Source organism: Rhinolophus sinicus, chromosome 3 (genome assembly GCF_057876585.1).
Source record: "Rhinolophus sinicus isolate RSI-liver-muscle chromosome 3, RSI-T2T, whole genome shotgun sequence".
In the NCBI taxonomy this organism is placed as follows: Eukaryota; Metazoa; Chordata; class Mammalia; order Chiroptera; family Rhinolophidae; genus Rhinolophus; species Rhinolophus sinicus.
The window spans coordinates 212,635-231,380 of NC_142503.1; the positions used below are offsets into that span (position 1 = coordinate 212,635).

The following is an 18,746-nucleotide window of genomic DNA, read 5'->3' on the forward strand; positions in this document are numbered from 1 at the left end:
GGTTTGTGGAGGGAACAGAGCACTTCCTAGGGAGAAGGTCGGGTGGGTCCTCAGGGTTAGACCCAGCCATGATGTCCTCTGCCAGATGTTAGCAAGATGCTCCCACCTGCTGCCCCAGCTCCTGCCAACTGCCCTCTTCCCACGTCCCTGCGGCCACAGGTCAGCTTGGGAAGGTGGCTCTGCCTATGGAGGGTAGCAGTGAATAACAGCGGGGTGAAAGTTGGGGAAGCACAGAGAAGTGAAATGTAAGGAAGGCTCATGACTAGGCCGGGGTCCCGGGAAGGGCGCTAACTGCTCTGTTTCTCTCCGACAGCCGTGCAGGAGCGGTGCCCTCGGCAGCCGGCCGCCAGTGCCCCCTCCCCAGGAGACAGCGGTCCTCGAGGAGCATTAGCTGTGCTGGAGGGGAGGCTGTTGCTGGAGGTGAGCCCCCCTCCTCTGGTCACACGCAGAGGGTCTGTGCCGTCCAGGCCCTCAGGTGCTGACTGGTTACACTGAGCGAGAAGTTAAGGCTCTGAGAGGTGTGGGTGGGAGGCCCCAGGGCTGCCTGGGAGGTTGGGGCGCCATTGCTCTGTGTGAGCTGCCCAGACAGAGACAGCCGGCCAGTGACGTCGTGGCCACACTTCAGATCTGTGGACCGTTTACATTCTGCGTGCTCTGGTTTTACTTGTCCATGGGAGAGCCTATAAAAGGTGAAGCGGGTTTTTTCCTTTCAGATGAAGGGTGGAAGATGGCACATTAAGCTTCCTGGAGTCTGGCAGGTGTGCCCGGTTGGTCCGTTTGTTGGTGTTACACACTGGGCATGGTGGGCCGGGTGGGCCTTTTCACCTCAGATGATTCTGGGGTGCTTTCCCTGACCCTGTCAGGTGGTCCCTTTCTTAAGGAGAGGAGATGGTGAGGGACTTTTCGGATTGGATCAGGTTGGTGTTTCTCAGAATGAGGGTGTCGCTGCCTCACCAGTTACAGACACCGAGCACCCCAGGCCCTGGCTTGTCCCTTGTCAGGAGGGGCTGGGAGGATGCAGCTGTCCCTCCACGAGAGGGTATGGGCACATGGGTGGAGCTTGTGGCAGATGCCCAGTAACCAGCAGCTGAGGTGCCCGGGAGAGGGGACCCCATGTTCCCCTGCATCCTTCTCAGCGCCTGTGTCCCGAGCAGAACTGGTTCTCGCCACCCCCCCACCCCCAGCCCTGCTTGTCCCTCCAGGAGAAACCTTCTCTACCCCCCCACCCCCAGTTCAGTCGTCTGTTAGGCTGATGACTTGAAGGGCAGACATGGAGATGTATTGGTACCTGTCAGCTGGCTCTAGTCCCGCCCTCTGAGCCTGCGGCAGCTCAGAGCTCCTTCCACACCGAGCTGCTCCTTCCACACCGAGCAGCTCCTTCCACGCCGAGCTGCTCCTTCCACGCCGAGCTGCTCCTTCCACACCGAGCTGCTCCTTCCACGCCGAGCTGCTCCTTCCACGCCGAGCTGCTCCTTCCACGCCGAGCTGCTCCTTCCACACCGAGCAGCTCCTTCCACGCCGAGCTGCTCCTTCCACGCCGATCTGCTCCTTCCACGCCGAGCTGCTCCTTCCACGCCGAGCTGCTCCTTCCATGCCGAGCTGCTCCTTCCACGCCGAGCTGCTCCTTCCACGCCGAGCTGCTCCTTCCACGCCGAGCTGCTCCTTCCACACCGAGCTGCTCCTTCCACACCGAGCTGCTCCTTCCACACCGAGCAGCTCCTTCCACGCCAAGCTGCTCCTTCCACGCCGAGCTGCTCCTTCCACGCCGAGCTGCTCCTTCCACGCCGAGCTGCTCCTTCCACACCGAGCAGCTCCTTCCACTCCGAGCTGCTCCTTCCACGCCGAGCAGCTCCTTCCACACCGAGCAGCTCCTTCCACGCCGAGCTGCTCCTTCCACGCCGAGCAGCTCCTTCCACGCCAAGCTGCTCCTTCCACGCCAAGCTGCTCCTTCCACACCGAGCAGCTCCTTCCACACCGAGCTGCTCCTTCCACGCCAAGCTGCTCCTTCCACACCAAGCTGCTCCCCCCGCTGCCAGAACCACAGGCAGACCCTGAAAGGAAACCCAGGAGGTGCTGGCGCCCAGAGACTTTGGCCTTAGGACCCGACTTCTCACTGTGGGCTCACTGACCCGAGCAGCACCAGGCCACCTGCGGACCTGGGGAGGCTGGTGTCTGAGGTGGAGGCACCAGGTGCATTCCTGCCCTCGGGTCACCCAGCCCCTTCAGCCTCTTCTCCACTCCAGGTCCCTCCCTCCATGCTTTTCTGGGTCCTCTTGGCAGCTTCCCTGATCAGCCTCTAATTCAGTCGTTTCCCCATGTGGGCTGGGGGAGGGGGACTGTGGTGTGACCTCTGATCATCTCAGGTCTTGAAATCATCGAGTCATCATCTGTAGTCCTCACATCCGTGCAGCCCCCTCGGGGAGGAAGGGGAGCCTGCCCGGGGCTTTTCTGTCGGAGTCAGCCAGGCCCCTCAGACACTGGCACCCACTCCCCTTCTTCACTTTCAGCTTTTTATTAGAACGTTCAGATGCTTACACAGAAGAGAGGCTAGAACAATGGATGGCCAGGGACCTGTGGCTGGGCCTCTGTGGTGGCCAGCTTGGCCAGCTTGCTCCTCCTCGTCCCCTGCCCCTAGGTCCCCGCTCTGCTTTATCCTCTCAGACCCGCCCTCCCCCCCTCCCTCACTCCGTCACTTCTTGGTCCCTGGGTGTCCTCTCGGCCCTGCACTGGCCTCCTATCTGCCCAGCCAGGAGCTCTCCCCTCTCCAGGTACCTGGGTGAGTGGCCGAGCTGGGATCCAGGGAGGGTGACAGCTGGACAGATTGACAGACAGATGTCTAGAGTGATGAAGGAGCAGGCGAACTGGAGAGGTCTGCAGCACAGGGCCTGGGGGTACTGGTGCCAGATGGAGCTTGGTGTCTCTGTGTTCCCACCTGCCCCCAATGGGCCCCCATGACCACGCCCAGCTCCCATGCTCTCCGTGACCCCTATGACCTCCATGGTCCCCACAGGAGCAACATAACCCCCCACAACTCCCCACAATTCCCCACAACCCCACCCAGCCCCCAGAGCACCCCAGGGCTCCACGATCCCCACAGGGACCCATGACCCCCCAGGACCCCCACAACCTCCAAAGTTCTTCACCCTCTGAAGGCTTTGGATGTGCTCTCAGGAAGAGGAATGAGCTTATAAATCTTTTCCTTTTGTAAAAAATATGTGAGGAAGTACATTCTTGTAGTTTGCTGGTTTCATGTGTAATTTCCATAAAAACCCTCTGGGGGACTCCTGGCCCAGGGCAGGTACCGTTTCAGTTGTCTGGAGCAGAGCAGAGTCTAACAGCAGAGAGCTTTTGGAAATAGCATGCTTTCAGCAGCGGAAATACTTCCATTCTTCATTATTTGTCAGGGTTTAGGAAGCCAACTCTTAAATATCATTTTTCCTTTAATTTTTTTGGTCACTGCTAGTAAAATTGGAGCAGGAAATGTAACAGTTTGCATTTTTTTCTTGGCGGAGATAACTGGCGTTGCCTTTTTTTTATTCACGTTCAAAGTTAATAAAACCTTAATCATAAGCTCTTTTTAAAACATTTGTTCTGAGCTGTCACTGCAGAGGCCTGTGTGCACTGCCCAGAGCTGGGAGGCTGTTCTGCTCATATTGGAGCATCCTCACAGCCTCGGGGTTTGCAGAGAGCAGCCCCCAGGCTGCCTGCGCGCCTGAGACGCCCTCCCTGCGGCTCTGCTTGCTCTAGACAGGCTGGCTGAGGACAGGCTGGTGGAGGACACTCGGGTCCCCACAAGCGCCCTCAGGGCCTGGAGGGAGGGACACCCACCACCCTCTGTGTGTGGATGTTTTTGCAGCTCCCCTCCAGGGTGTGACTTGGCGAGGAGGAGTCCCCGAGACTGAGGGACCAGGGACCCTGCCTGGCTGCTTAGAGCACTGCCAGCTGTCCTGTGGCCAGGTCAGATAGCGTACCCTTGCAGTTCCCGAAGCCGCCTTCTGCCACCTCCTGTTTATTGGTCCCTGTGGCCACAGGATGTTTCTGGAAGTTTCCTTTGATTGGAATCAGGGAGGTTATGTAGTGAGCACCCTTCTTCACCCCCTGCGCTCTCAAATGTCAGGTCAGAGACTCGTTTGAAGTGTAAAACTATTCCGAAAAAGAAAAGCAGGCACACCACACAAGAATCACAAGACAATCCAGCTTTTCTTTCCTATCTTCAATCTCTTGAAGATGAACTGGAAAAAAGGAGAGGTTTATAGCAGCACATCACTAATTCATAAAAGTTTAGAGCTGGCGCAGACTGCAGAGTGCTTATGGTCTGATGTCTGTTATTTTAAGATGATGAAACCAAGATATGCAGCTGTCAGGGGCTCATCCAGGGTCCCCTTGGCGCTAGGGTTGGAGCTGGGGCGGGACGGAGTTTCTTTGTCTGCTTTAGTGGTTCTTGGGCCCAGTGGCTCCAAAACCTCGGCCCCCCCCAGGGAAGCCGGGACAGACAGACAGACAGAGCTACTGCCCACGGAGCATGCTAGCACAGGCACCGGGCACTCTTGGCAGCAGAGGTTTGGGGTGTGCCGTTGGTGAGGAGAAGAGAGCTTTGGCCTGGAGGAGAAGCCAGGAGGGCGTGGGGCCATCAGGGCCCCAGCACCACGTGCACCTCAGGTGTGCAGCTGTGAGCCCCAGCGGTTGGGGGTGCCTGGGCTTGTATTGGCTGCTTTGAAGGTGGACTGCAAGGCCTGTGTATTTAGTGCTCACAGGGGTATGAACTTGGGGGGGGGCGGGGGGGGTGGAAGGGGGGACGGGTCAGAGTGACGGTGTGACCACTTGACCCTGGCGAGTTCAGGTGCATGGTGGCTACATGGCACATTTTCTAACATTTTAAAATTTATGCACACTAAAATCCATCCTTTTTGGCAGTGGGGTGAGAGCACTGGGATAATGAAGAGACAGAACAATTCCATCCCCCCCAGCTACCTCCACCCCCGTGCCACCGTGACCACCCGCGGGCACCCGGGCACCACGGCTGCGCTTGCACCCCCCGCACGTGACCCGCAAGCCACGTGCAGCGCGCAGCCTTGGGCGTTGGGCTGCCCGGCTCGGCCAGACGTAGCTGTGACGCCCTGTCGCCGCCTCGGTGGGTGCATGGACGGGTCTCCGCGTGCTGACCCTCTCACCGCGCGTGGACACTGGGGTCGTCGCCCGGCGCTGGTGTTTATGAGTGAAGCTGCAACAAACATTCACACAGGTGTTTCTCTGAACACAGGTTTCCGTTTTGTTTGGGTAACACCTACGTGTGAGCGCTGGGCCCTCGGGTTAAGTGCATTTCTTACTTCACAGGCACTGCCCCGCTGTTTCCCAACACGGCTGTGATGGGCGTTCCGGCCGCTGCACCTCTGGGCCTGCTGCGTGTTGTCTTTTCGCAAAGCCATGAAACAGGCGTGTGCTGGGATTCGTTACCGTTGTATTCGAGTTCCCTTTAGGGCCGTCGATGCTGAGCAGCTTCTCCTGCTTATTTGCCCTCCGTACACCCTCAGCCTCTTTGTAAACTGCCTGTTTAAAAAATCAAGTTGTTCGCTTTCTTCCTATTGAGTTCAGAGAGTCCTTGATGTATTCTGGACACATGTCCTTTCTCTTATGCATGATTTGTAAGTATTTTCTCCCAGCCTGTGGCTTGTACTCTCCTTCTCTTGACAGGGTCTTGCAGAGAGTGAAAATATTTAGTTTTGATGACGTCCAATTTACCAATTTATTTTTTAATAGGGATGATTTTAGTGTCACATCTAAAAACTCTTTACCTAACCTAAGGTTACAAACATTTTTTTCAAAATGTTTTCTTCCAAACTTACATAGTTTTACGTCTTACATTCAGGCCCATGTTCCATTTTTTAGTTAACTTTGGTACGTGGTGTGAGACAGCAATCAGGGTCTTGTTTTTGGGCCGGAAAGTCTGGTCACTTTAGAATCATTTACTCGGCAGACTGTCCGCCCTCGGTTGACTTGCCTTCACACCTTGGTAAAGACAGTTGGCGTATTTCTGTGAGTCTGTTTCTGGACTCTCTATTCCGTCCCATTGGTGGTATGTCTGACCTTTCACACGTAAGCACTGTACCATCTTAATGACTGTTGCTTCAAAATAAGTCCTGCAATCACATGGTGGGAATTTTGCTTTTTTATTGTTCTTTCTCAGAATTGTTTTGGTTATTCTAGTTCCTCTGTCTTTCCATATAAACTTTAGAATCAGCTTGTGGATATCTATAAGGATTTCTGTGGGGACTGTGTTAAATGTCTAGGTCATTTTGGGGAGAATTGGTGCCCTAAGAGCACTGACCACAGTGTATCTCTCTGCTCGCTCTGGCCTCCTATCACTGTAATCAGTGTTTGTAGTGCTCAGTGTACGGACCCTGTGTATATGTTAGATTTATGCCTAAGTAGTTTATATTTTGGTTGCCATTACCAGTGGAACTGTTATTTACCTTCAGTTTTCACTACTAATATACAGAAATGCAATTTATTTTTCTAGGATGACTGCATCTGTTACCTTGCTGACTTTATTAGTAGTTCTTGGAGCTTTTTTTGTAGACCCCATGAGAATTTTTACATAGATTACCGTGTTGCCTGAGAATAGAGACGGTTTTATGTCTCTTTTCTTCATCAACATGGTTTATTTTCCTGCCTTACTGCACTTCAGGACTCCAGTACCATGTAGCATAGGAGAGGTGAGGGGACACTTTTGCCCTGCACCTGGGCTTGGGAGAAATCTTCAGTCTTTCAGCCTGAAGTATGACATTAGCTTAGGTTTGTTTTTGGAAGATGCCTGATATCAGACTAAGAAATCTCCCTCTGTTTCTTGTTTTCTGAGAGTTCTTATTGTGAATGGATATTAAATTTTGTCAAATGCTTTTTCTGTATCTATTGAGATGATTGTGGTTTTCCTTCTGTTAATATTCTGTTACTATTGTGAATTACATTGACCGAATATTGTGAATTTCAAATGTTGAGTCCACCTTGCATGCTTAGGATAGATCTTAGTTATATATCGCTGGATGAAATATACTGCTAGTATTTTGTGGGGATACTTGTGTTTATGTTCATGAGAAATATTTTTGTATTTTTCTTTCTTGTAATGTCTTTGTCTGGTTTTGATATCATGATAATAAGGCTTCATAAAATTAGTTGAGAGTGTTCCCTTCTCTTCTATTTTCTGGACAAGATGGTGTAGAATTGGTATTATTCCCTCCTGAAATGTTTGGTAGAATTCACCAGTGAAAACAGCTGATCTGGGAGTTTTCTTTGTTATCAGATTTTAAACTATGAATTCAATTTCTTTGGATATAGGATTATTCACGTTCTTTAGTCTAGTGTGAATTTTAGTATTTTGGGTCTTTCGGGGAATGGGTCCATCTCACCTACTTTGTTGAATTGGTGGGTACAGAGTTGTTCATGGTTTTCCTGTATTGTCTTTGTCATGCCTGTCGGATCTGTCGTGATGTCTCCTCTTTCATTCCATTGGTAATTTGTCTTCTCTTAGTTTTTCTTAGTTGGACTAGAGATTTGCCAGCTTTATTGATTTTTTTTTCAAAGACACAGCTATTAGTTTCATTGATCATTGCCATGGACTGGATATTTGTACCCCCTCCCCCCAATTCATATGTGGAGATCTAAGCCCCAATGTCATGGTGTTTGGAAGTGGGGCCCTTGGGAGGAGATGAGGTCATGAGGGATGCCCTTATTAGTGGGATTAGTGCCCTTGTAAAAGAGGCCACAGAGAGCTCCCTTGCCCCTTCTGCCATGTGATGTTACCTCTGGGAGGTTTCCCAGAATGAGGACTGCGTTTCTGGTTGGAAGTTCCCACTGAGTGACCACATGATGGACAAAAGCACGAGGGTGTTTGCCTTTATGAAATTCCACACCCAGGATCAGGAGTAAACCTACCTACTCCCAGAGAGGGAGCAGGAACCTGGAGGCTGGAAGGCTACCAGGACTCGCCTGCAGATGGCAGAAGGAAGGTGTCCCCACCTGGGACCTGCAGACACCTGCTCCATGGGTGCAGGAGAGATGGAGGGAGCTTCAGACGTGCTGGTCTCAAAAGTTCCACTTTCTCTGTGTAGCTTCTCAGGAGAACCAGCGTCATCAAATGGAGCCTGAGGCCCCACGAGAGGGTGAGGAGGGAGGCTTCCAGAAGGAGCTGGTGCACAGGATACCCCCAGAGATAAGGCTGCTCCTCTCGGGAGGTTGGGGGGCAGTCGGGGGAAGAGTACATAAGTCAGCAAACAGACACTTGTTAACTGCAGGGCCACACGTGGCTGAGGAGCACTGTTGTGTTCAAACTGCAGCCACCTGGCTCAGCTGAGAAACGTCTATAGTAACACAAACACAGCACATGGACCTCAGCACAATGACGACACAGTGGGGCGTGTGCAGGGCAGGGGGCAGGTACACGTGGCAGCCCGCTCACGGTGCCATCTGACCTGGGAACGCAGCAAGCGCTAAGTAAGCGAGCAGCTTAGTCAGCCCAGGGCAATGGTTCGGCCCCAGGGCAGGAATAGGGCATAGCCGCTCTGAGTGGCAGAGGGTGTGGCAGGCGTCAGGGGCTGACTACTAATTTTGTGACAGGCTTTTGAGTGCCCTGTGCCTCTTAAATCTTGTGTTTGACTTGAACCCTTTTGTCCCAGGAAACTACATCAGAAACTACGTCAGTTGCCCCCCCCACACACAGCTTTTTCTAGATACACGTATTGCATCCCGTGGGTTCCCTGAGAGACCCCATTCCCCGACCCCACGCCTGTGCCCACAGCTCTGGCTCCCCTCCAGGGCCTCCTTAGTTTTCCTGCTCAGAGAAATCGCATTTTACTGCCTTTTGTAACTGCTGGTTAGAAGCACAGGGCTCCCCGCTCCGCCCCAGAAGATGGTCCCCGTGTCTGGGGCCGGGCCAAGCCTGGCCTCTCCGTGCCTTTTTGACCCCCAGGACTCTCCATGTGAACCCCCTCACCATCCACCATGAGACCCCAACCGTCCACGGTCACTAAGCCCAGCTCACTGGTCACTGCTCACTGTGACCACTCAGGCCCTGCTCTCCCCTGGGCTCTCCAGACTTGGACACTCTCCTTGATGAGCAGATATCCCTGGGAGGGGACTTCAGAGTGGGGTGAGCAACCAGGGCCAGCCACTTGAAGGGAGGACCCCAAGTAAGGAGCACGGCAGTGCTGGGTCATGGTTAGATGCCACTGGTTGTAAGCGTAAATCTGTTTGTTTTGCCATTGTAATTTGTTAATCTGCTGAACACTGAGAAATTGCGGCCCTCTGTTGGCCTGAGGCATTTTAATTACGAGAAGAACCTACGTTTGTGAGGACCTTCTGGCTGGCTCAGGGTCATCCTGGGCTCACAGGGGAGCCTGAGAACCTGCCTGTCACCTGGGTGTGCTGGTGCCCTGGGGGGACCCGGCCTGCTCTGTCCTGGAGCCCCGTACCATGTGGGGCACACTGGGGACGCTGGTGCAGGTGGTGCCCAGTATGAGCACCACCCCAGGGGCTACGGGTCTCTGTGGGAAGAGGTGGCTGCACCCTGCCAGTGTCTGCGGGGCCTCGTTCTCGCTGACACTTGCACAGGGGCGCTTTGTCCCCACGCCACCCCAGCTCTAACGCCCACGTGCAGTGGAAAGCTCTCAAACTTGTCCAAAGGCAGATTCCAACCCAGAAGGTCTGGGACAAGCGGAGGCCGGCGGTGCAGGGCACACTCAGAGTGAGGTCAGAATTTCAGGGATCAGTGGTGTAGCCCCCCCCCCCCCCCCCGACCCTGGCAGGATGAGCCGCTTCTCGCAGATGGCGCCCTGCTTTCTTCACCATCAGGGTCGCCAGCACCTTTGTCTGCTCATTGATGGTAGCTGTGCTTTTCATGCGCGAAACTTCACACTAAGAGATGCGTGCATTCAGAAAGCAGATCCCAGTTTTCAAACCAGGCTTTCTTCTCTTTAAAAAGTAGTAATTGTCACACTTTGATGTCAAATCACACATGCAGCACAAATATTTGCATTCTGATGACGATAATAATAATAATAACAATAATAATAATAATAATAATAATAATAATAACAGTAGCCAGCATTGCTGTTGGGCTTGTGCTGTGCTGCGTGGTGTGCGCTGAACCCTCACAGGTAGTCAGCGCTGACATTCCCACTTTTTCAGATGAGGAAACCCAAGCCAAGAAAGGTTAATTAACTTGCCCAAGGTCACACAGTGGAAAAGGCAGCACTTGGTTGAAGTGTTTCTGAAATAGCAACCTTCTACCCAGGAAGGAACCAGATGTCTGTGCCCAGGTCTGGGCTCCACTCCTGCTGGCACAGCACGGGGAGCCAGGGAGGGCTGGGGGGCCAGGACCCAACCCTCACGGTCCCCACCTCTGCTCAGCAGGTGTCGGTGCCACAGGAAAGTCGCTCCCCAGACCTGACAGGCCGAGAGCCCAGGGCAGTGGTTGCCGGGACACAGCTAGGCTAGCAGGAGGAGGCCGGGGCCACCTGCCCATCTTCATGGCCTTACCAGCCAGCCCACCCCTCACCACATCTTTCAAGGATGGCCCTCAAGTTCTGTGCCTGCTTGGTGGCAGAGATTCAAGGCTGAGTTTACTGTTTGTGGGATCTGTAAACAGCCAGTTCCCCCACTCCCCCGACCCCCTGAGCAGGCAGGCCGCTCGCTCACTCGCTCGCACGCACACGGCCAGCCGCCAGAGGCCCAGTGAGTGATCTGGCTCCAGGAGGCCCAGCCAGCTGCCTGACACCCGGTCGGTGCCCCTCACTCGCTTGCGTGACTAGTGGGTTTGGCCTGGTGGTGTTGTTCCCTGACCGTGACCGTGGCGATGGCTCTCAGGGGACCACGCCCCCCACCCCCCCAGCTTCCCTTTATTCCGGGAGGAGCAATGAGGGGCTGGGAATTGTTCTTTTCCCTTTTTTTCCCCTCTGCTGTGACCTTGACAAAACCATCTTTGAAGTACTTGCTGGCTGTTTTTTCTGCCACAGGACTGGAAGAGATCAGGATATTCAAAGGGTTGGCCAAAGGAAGCCCGGCTTTCTCAGACATCCCCTTTGTCTCCACAGAGGGGCTGTGGGCAGAGACAGTGTCTGGCTGAGCCGGGCGGGCGGCGCTGGCACCTGGACCCTCGCCCTGAAGTGGCAGGTGCACATTCCGTGACTTGCAGTAATAGATGCCATGTTTTTCCCCTTAAAAAAGTGCAGCCTGGTGCTTGGGGCCAAATCCTTTTTTCCACTTGGAAAAGTGATCTCATTTTCCATGTACCATGTTTGAAAAAACACAAAACTCTTGTAGGATTAAAAAGAGAGTGGGAGAGAAAACAAACAAATGCTCGCGGTGCATATTTCAAAGATGGGCCCACATGTTAAAGGCATTTGGCGTGATGACTGGCCCAGCAAGTCACTCGATATTGGATCCATATGACGGGGCAAACCGCACTTTATGCTCTTTTCTTTTGTTAAATTTCTGCCTTGTGAGTTAAAATTAAGGTTATTTTGGTTGTGACTAATCTCATAAAGTCTTTTTTAAGAAGGCGTTTTAAACACTGAAGCCTCGAGCTTCTCTTTGGTCTTGAAACTATTATTAGTGCCACATCGCCCGTGCACAGCAACCTCAGCACTGGGAGACCCGGGGACGCCTACCTGCTCCACCCGGGAGGCTCCGTGCCTGCCCGTGGCTGCACCCCCTCCCCTCCAGGTGACGAACTCGAGGTCTCTCCATGCCACCACTGCCCGGCATGCGATTGGACTCTGGCCGCTGCCCTTTAGCATATGTTAACCTGGCCATGCGGCCCGCTGGTTCCATCAGGTCTCGTGTTTTAGGGCTTTGCTGTGACAGCAGACGGTCGCTGATGGTCTATTAAAATTGATGCCTTGTCCTCTGACAACCGTTGGTAGAACCCAGCATCACCCCCACTCTGCCCAAATCCCAGGGGTGGGGCTGCAGGAGACTGAAGGGGTGGGCATTGGACCAGCTGTCTGTGGGGTCCCCCATCCTGTGACGCTGGTGCTGGCTCTTGATAACGCATGAGCTGCTGTGGTGACAGCACCTCATCCACTGAGCCCACATGGGAGCCAGGCGCTCGGCTGTCCTGCTTTGCCCAAACGTGCCCCTGTCACTGCCCGGGAAGAGGGTGGTACCAACCCCAGTCTCCCTGTGAGGCCCCGAAGCCCTCGTCCCCATCGGTGTGCCCAGGTCCTGCTGAGCTCGGGGCAGGGAGGGTGCAAGCCCATGTTCCCATCAAACCCAGGCAGACAGGAGCTCCTGGGTTTTCGAAGCAAAGCTCATGGAAGCCAGCGCACGACGGGCATGGGCGGCCAGAGGCCAGGGTGCTGTCTTCGGCATGTTTAAACCTCATTGCGGGCCGCTTTCATCCAGGCAGGGATGGCAGGGAACAGTCAAGAGTTCTTGAAGTGAATCTCATCCCTGCCTTCTTGAAGTTGTGCTCATGGTCTCACAGTGCCGTTGGTCATAACAGCATTAGTCACAGTGGCCAAAGACAGTGGGGACAGCTGTGTCCTTCTGTGCTCATCGTGCCAGGCAGACCGGGTCTTCTGTTAAGTGATGTAAACAGGCAAATCTCCAATGTTTCATAGGTTTTCCCCCAAGAAATACGGTGTGTCCGATAGCACAGGCCCTGGGGACACTGGCACATTTGCAAACTCTGGAATAGCCCCTGGGATAAGGTCCCGGCAGCCACTGCCCGTCCCTCCCTGCTCAGACGTTAGGACAGTGGGGCCAGCGCTCCTCCCTGGAGTGACACACAGCACAATCTACTTAGTTCCCAGACACAGTCTGCTGGGCGCCCGGGTTGGATGGGTCAGTTTCCTGTTCTTTAGAAGTCCCTTGAGATCCAGGGCCGGTGGCTGGCGACGGGCTTTGCAAAGATTTGTGGTCATCATCTGGGGCCCGGCACGGACCGTGGGCGCCGCAGCGGGGCGCCTGGGCCTCCTTGTTCAGAAACATCAGCAGGGAGTCTGAATCACACTGGTGTTCACACCTCTGTGCCTGGAAGTTACCGAACCTGAAATGAGGCAGGAAGTTGGGTGGCGCGTCCTTTCCAAGCCAGGTGGGAGCAGGGCCACTCGGGGTCCGTGGGGGTTTGGCTCTGCATCCAGGGCAGCCTCAGCCTGGAGACACCACTTCCCAGCACTTTCTAGACTGGTTTGGATGCCTCACTGCTTCCTTCTTGACTAAACTCTTCGATATGTGTTCATTTCATATTTTCAGCAGCGCTGTGGCTTCTCCTGTTTGAATTATACCTTAATAGTTGAACGTGTTGGAATGAGATAGGAGCCGGTTCGTTTTTTCCACCCAGAGAACCAGCTGTCCCAGATGCTTTTGTGCCTTCCCCACTGGACGGCCCTGCCACCTTGACCAGGGATCGTTAGTCTGTCCTCATGCGGCGTGGCCTTAATTACCGCAGCTGCAGAGTGAGTCGTGAAGGCAGTTAGTACAAATCCTACACTTTGGTTCTTTCACGAGGTTGCTTTGGCAAGTCTGGGCCCTTTGCTTTTCCACATGAATTTTAGAATCGGCTTGTCAATTTCTACAAAATGGGAAAAGCCCACCTTGATAAGATTGGACCGCTCTGTGTCTATAGAAACTTTCAATCCAGGAGCTCACACATGTCTCAGTTTACTTAGGTCCCCTCTCTGCACTGTGCCGTAGTTTTCAGTATGTTTCATTCGATTTATTCCTGGGTAGTTTATGTTTTTAAGTCTTGGCCTGGAATTTTCTTTGTGGGATTGTTTTGATCACAACTTCAAATTGTTTAGTAGACGTTGGGCTATTGAGATTTTCTAGTTCTTCTTCTATCACTTTTCTTAGTGCTTTTCAAGGAATTTGTCCATTTCATTTTAATTGTTTAATTTATTGATTATCAGTGTTAATATTTGCTTACTATCCTATTAGTGTCTGCAGGATCTGTAATGATGTAGTCTTTAAAATTCCCAGTGTCAGTAATTTGTATTATTCTTGAGCAATCTTACTAGGGGGTTATCAATTTTAATAATCTTTTCAAAGAACCAGATTTTGATTTTGTTGAACATTTTTATCATGTGACTGCTTTAGACAATTTTCACTGATTTTTTTCACTCTTATTTTGCTTTTCCTCCCTTCTACTTAGAGTGTATTTCATTGGCTTCTTTTCCTAGTTTGTTGAGGGGGGACTCTACATTTTTCCCTTTTGAAAGAGTCTTTTAGGCTCCCTGAGACTTGGTATTGCCTTTTCTGCTTATGAGTAATTTGAAGTTTATCGGCTTCCAGTGTCTTCATTGGAATGCACGGGTCGGTGTAGCTTTGCTTGTTCTCACGGCTTTCCATTCGGTTTTAGAAGTGTGGGGGTTTGGAGTAGGTGGCTGCCCAGAAAGCTTTAATATCAGTAATTTGAAAGCTCATAGAAGTTGATATTTATAAACTCTAATAGAAAAATTAGCACACAATGTGCACAGACAATTTACCAAAGAAGAATTACAAGTCACCAATGAATGTATGAAGTGTTTTCAATTTCATTAATAATGAAAGAAGTGAAAATTATAATAATGTAAACTAATTTATCAAATTGGCAAAGGTTTACAAAAAGAAAAAAAGAGAGTACCGAGATGGTCAAGAATTAAGAGAAGTAAGTATTATTATGTACTGCTGATGGCCACAAACTTCATGAAAGTTAATTTAAAGTCTCTAAATGTCTGTGTTTTAAAGATACAAATTGAAACATTTCTGAATTCCACTGTCTGGGTATCTCCCTGACCTGCAGCTTCTGTGCTGGTGGAGAAGAGTCATAACTGTGCCTGTTTCATGGAGGTGACATGAAATCGAATGAGATATTCCACGTAGGGTGCCCGACACTCACAAGGACATATACAGGGTGTGCTCTTCATTGTGGTGACTGTGACAATGAAGGGGATGATAGATGATAGGTACTAGATCAATAGATGATAGATCAAGATGATAGATAGATGATAGATCAGCAGATGACAGATAGATGTTGCTAGATACATAGGTCAATAGAGGATAGATGGATGACTGATGATAAGCAGTTAGAACGCTCATTGGTCATGCAGTTAGGTGGCTTTGGTCCCTTGTGCATCTTCACTAGTGACGATTCTGAGAAGCCACTGCAAGACGGGCTGCAGGGCTTGCTTTTCAAATGAAGGGAGACATTAAGTCAAGTACAACAGGCAGATGCCCTGCTTTTCTCCAAACATAAAAAAATCTACAATACTTACAGATAAAACTGAGATTTGATAATCATAAAAACATTGTTAACACATACACTAATAAATTTAACAACAAGACGAAATGGATGCATTGCTAGAAAATACATTAAAAGGCCATAATTGATACAAGAAAATCATTTTAAACTTGAATACGCTAACAACCACTAAATAAATCTACCCATTTTCACTTACCATCTCCCCTGAAAGTGCCCAGACTGGATCGTCTTAGAGCTGAGGTGAACCAGACGCTCAAGAAACACATGATCCTTGTCTTAAGTAAGAGGGCCCAGAAAACGAAGGAAGGGGGAGGGTCCAGGTCGCGCTGATGGTCACACGCGCTGACACCTGCAGAACAGAGATGCTGATGACCTGGTCTTTCCTTACATACGGGGCATGTGTACGAGTGACTCCCAGGCGAAGCAAACCAGGCCAAGGAGCGGATACGATTGCCCCACATGTGCAGGAGAACATGATTCTTCATCGTAAAATCTATTCACCACATTAATAGGTGAACAAAAATGTGTGTCATTATTTCAGTAGCGATGGAAATAGCACTTGATGGAATTCCACACGTGTTCATGGTAAAACCTCTCAGAAAAACCCAATCACAGGTGGAAGAAGGTGAGTGAGTGGGGAAGCACACGAGAAATGAAAGGCTCCTGCCCTGTGTTGTCTCAGGTACTAATGTGTCTCATCCTGTCCTGATGATGTTTACATTTTATGAAACGTCAATTTTGTGGACATCAGAAAACCAGGAGCCCTAGTCTTGAGCCTTATATGGTCCCATGTCATCTCCTAACCTGGGAACTGCTGCAAATGGTCATAAATAAATGGAAAGTAGGCATTTCTAGGGTTATCAATACAGACCACAAAACGGGAGAAGTGGCTGAAAGCTGAATACAAAACTTTCCACCTTTTCCACTTTGACTACATGGACGTATCTTGGAGCCAACTCGAGTTTTGTTTCTTGCAGTCCCTCGACGGCTTTGCTCTGGTCGTGAGTGCGGAAGGGGTGATATTTTACGCATCGGCCACGATCGCCGACTACCTGGGCTTTCATCAGGTAAGTACAGCCTTCAGTCTGCTTCGTGGTGGGTTCTGTTCCCTTGCGAATGCTCGTTATCTTCAAGATGTAAACGTCTCCAGAATCAAGCTTTCCTTACCGGGAGCTTGTATCAGATAAGGGTTTCCACACCCCAGCTTTGTCCAGTGCTCGGTCACGGCAAGAGGTATGCCTGTGTCCAGGGAGTCTCTCAGGCCAGCCAGGTGGGATGGGTCCAGGTGGGGCTGCGAGCTGGGGCTGAGGCCCCCTCACACCTCAACCCAGATGGCAGCGGCGCCTCCAAGAAAAGGTGCGTCAAGGGGTTGGGCTACGGCCCAGGGACCAAAAGGAGCCTCAGCCCGGCCTCTGGGACAGGAAGGAAGACTCTGAGGAGAACTCTGAACCCAAACGCAGACTTCCACCCCACAGAGCGCAGGCTCCTGAGTCTGGAGTCACAGGGCCACCAGCGCCCAAGGACCCTAAGTGACCACTAGCTTGGTAGATGTGGCCAGGGTGGCTGGCTCGCTCGCTGGGGGACTGCTGGCACAGCGCTGAGATCACAGGACACGACCTCCCTTGGTGTGCATTATCTGGGGGCCGTCTCCTGAGCTGCCCATGAATTCTCCGGCCATGCTTCGCAGATCCAGCAGGCCTTGGCATCGTGATTGAGGCAGTGTCCTGCACAGCGACCTTGACTCTGGGTCTGAATGTGTCATCGGGTCTCTTTTTTCTTGGAGCTTGATCGTTTCCCTCCAAGAGTTAGAAGTAAAAAAAGTTTTGCCTTTTATTGTAAGGAAATTATTTCCAAAGGCCATTAAATCAGGCACTGCCTCTAACATATGCAAAATATTTCATGAAAATATTGGAACAGCTTTGTGCTATTGTGAGGTTCGAGTGTAAAATACTTTACAAAAAGACAGGAACCACTTACTTCCTGTCACAATCTGAGCCCATTGTCTGTCTTCAAGTCCAGCACTTTTAGGGATGAACACGTGGGTTTCGATGTGTCTGTTAGTTGCTGTCAGTGTGTATTGATTGAAGTGGTGTGTTCTCTCCAAGGCCAGCAGCTGGGGGCACTTGTCCCTGTGTGAATCAGGGTGATATTAGAGCTTGCTGATGAGAGCAGTTAGGGTAACAGATACACACACACTTTGCACAAAAAAGGGAAGATGCTGGAAAGGGCAGTTTGTTAAAATAATGCTTTCATTCTTAACTCCATAAATGATGGTTTGGAGCTAGAATAGCGACTGCTTATACTTGATCAAAACCATGTTTGTTTTTGTCCATTTGAATAGTTGTTAGATCATTCTATCTTCTCCTCACATTTTTCTCACCATTTATTTCTCTTGACCTCACGTCGTAGTAACCAGACTCTGGGAGATTAAGAAAGACTAAGAGTGGTCAGACATGCCACACTAATTATTACAACACAGACTTGTTTCCTCAAGCTAAAGAATATTCACATGGAATGTCTTCAGATTGGTCTTGGTCAGAAGTGTCATCTCCAGTTTCTCTTCCAAGTTCATGTTTCGCCTGCGGCTTGGTTAAGCCACAGACTTGCCTAGGATGTTAATTCCACATGGCCCCTTCGGTAGGTAACTAAAGTGTGGACATGACAAACAGGGTTCTGCCGAGCTTGGGGTCACTGACTCAAAGTCACGAGAGAAGAACATGCAGCCTGCTGAGGATGGTGACAGCCAGTGCTCAGAGGTCAGAGGGTAACATCATCTTGCCCTTTCCCGAAACCGTAGAGGGCACATGCCAGCCATCTGCAGTAGGATGGAAGAACACCAGATTCCCAAATGAGTCAAATGATGTGTCATGCCTCCACACAGAAGGCAAAACATTCGTTACAGAAACCAAAGTGATCAGCTAAATGGAGTGTCTGCCATATTTAGGACTTGGAAGACTCAACATTGTTATAAAGACGTCAGATCAAGGTATAGAATTAATGACATCAACGCAAAAACTGAGCAGCTTTTCTGGGTGGAAACGGACACTCTAACTGTAAGTGCAGGGGCCCAGGAGACCTGTGAGGGGGCTGGGGAGCAGCAGTGACGATCACGGGACACTTATGATCCCGGATGCAAGCCTTCTACAATCTCAGCAGGTAAGACAGGCGTGGGACCCAAGCAAGGACAGATAAGTGGACCCATCAGAGAACTGGAGAAAAGCAGACGTGTGCACGGATGTGGGGTTTGGATAAAGGTGGCCCTGTCAGCAGTGAGGAAATGGTGGTCTTGCCAATCAATGGAACTGGGTGAACCAGATCTGCATGGCAGAAAAAGGGGTCTTGACTCTTGCCTCACACCATACACAGTAAATATCAGGTGGATGGTAGAAGTTTCTAGAAGATAACAGGGCAGAGTTAGGAGAGCTAGGAGAAAAGATTTCTTGGGATAAAACCCTCTCAGGAAAGACTGATGTACAAGCTGTGTGACATCCACTGAGAGGGCAGAGAGGCA

General features: G+C 51.2%; 1 protein-coding gene across 1 annotated transcript in view; it reads left to right on the forward strand.

Moving 5' to 3' along the window:
• Window positions 1-18,746, forward strand: part of AHRR (aryl hydrocarbon receptor repressor) — a 61,995-nt gene that overhangs the window by 29,067 nt on the left and 14,182 nt on the right. Inside the window, exons 4-5 of the mRNA XM_019744617.3 lie at window positions 314-420; window positions 16,213-16,302. Coding sequence (XP_019600176.3) covers window positions 314-420; window positions 16,213-16,302 — 197 coding nt within the window. The remainder of the gene's footprint in view (window positions 1-313; window positions 421-16,212; window positions 16,303-18,746) is intronic.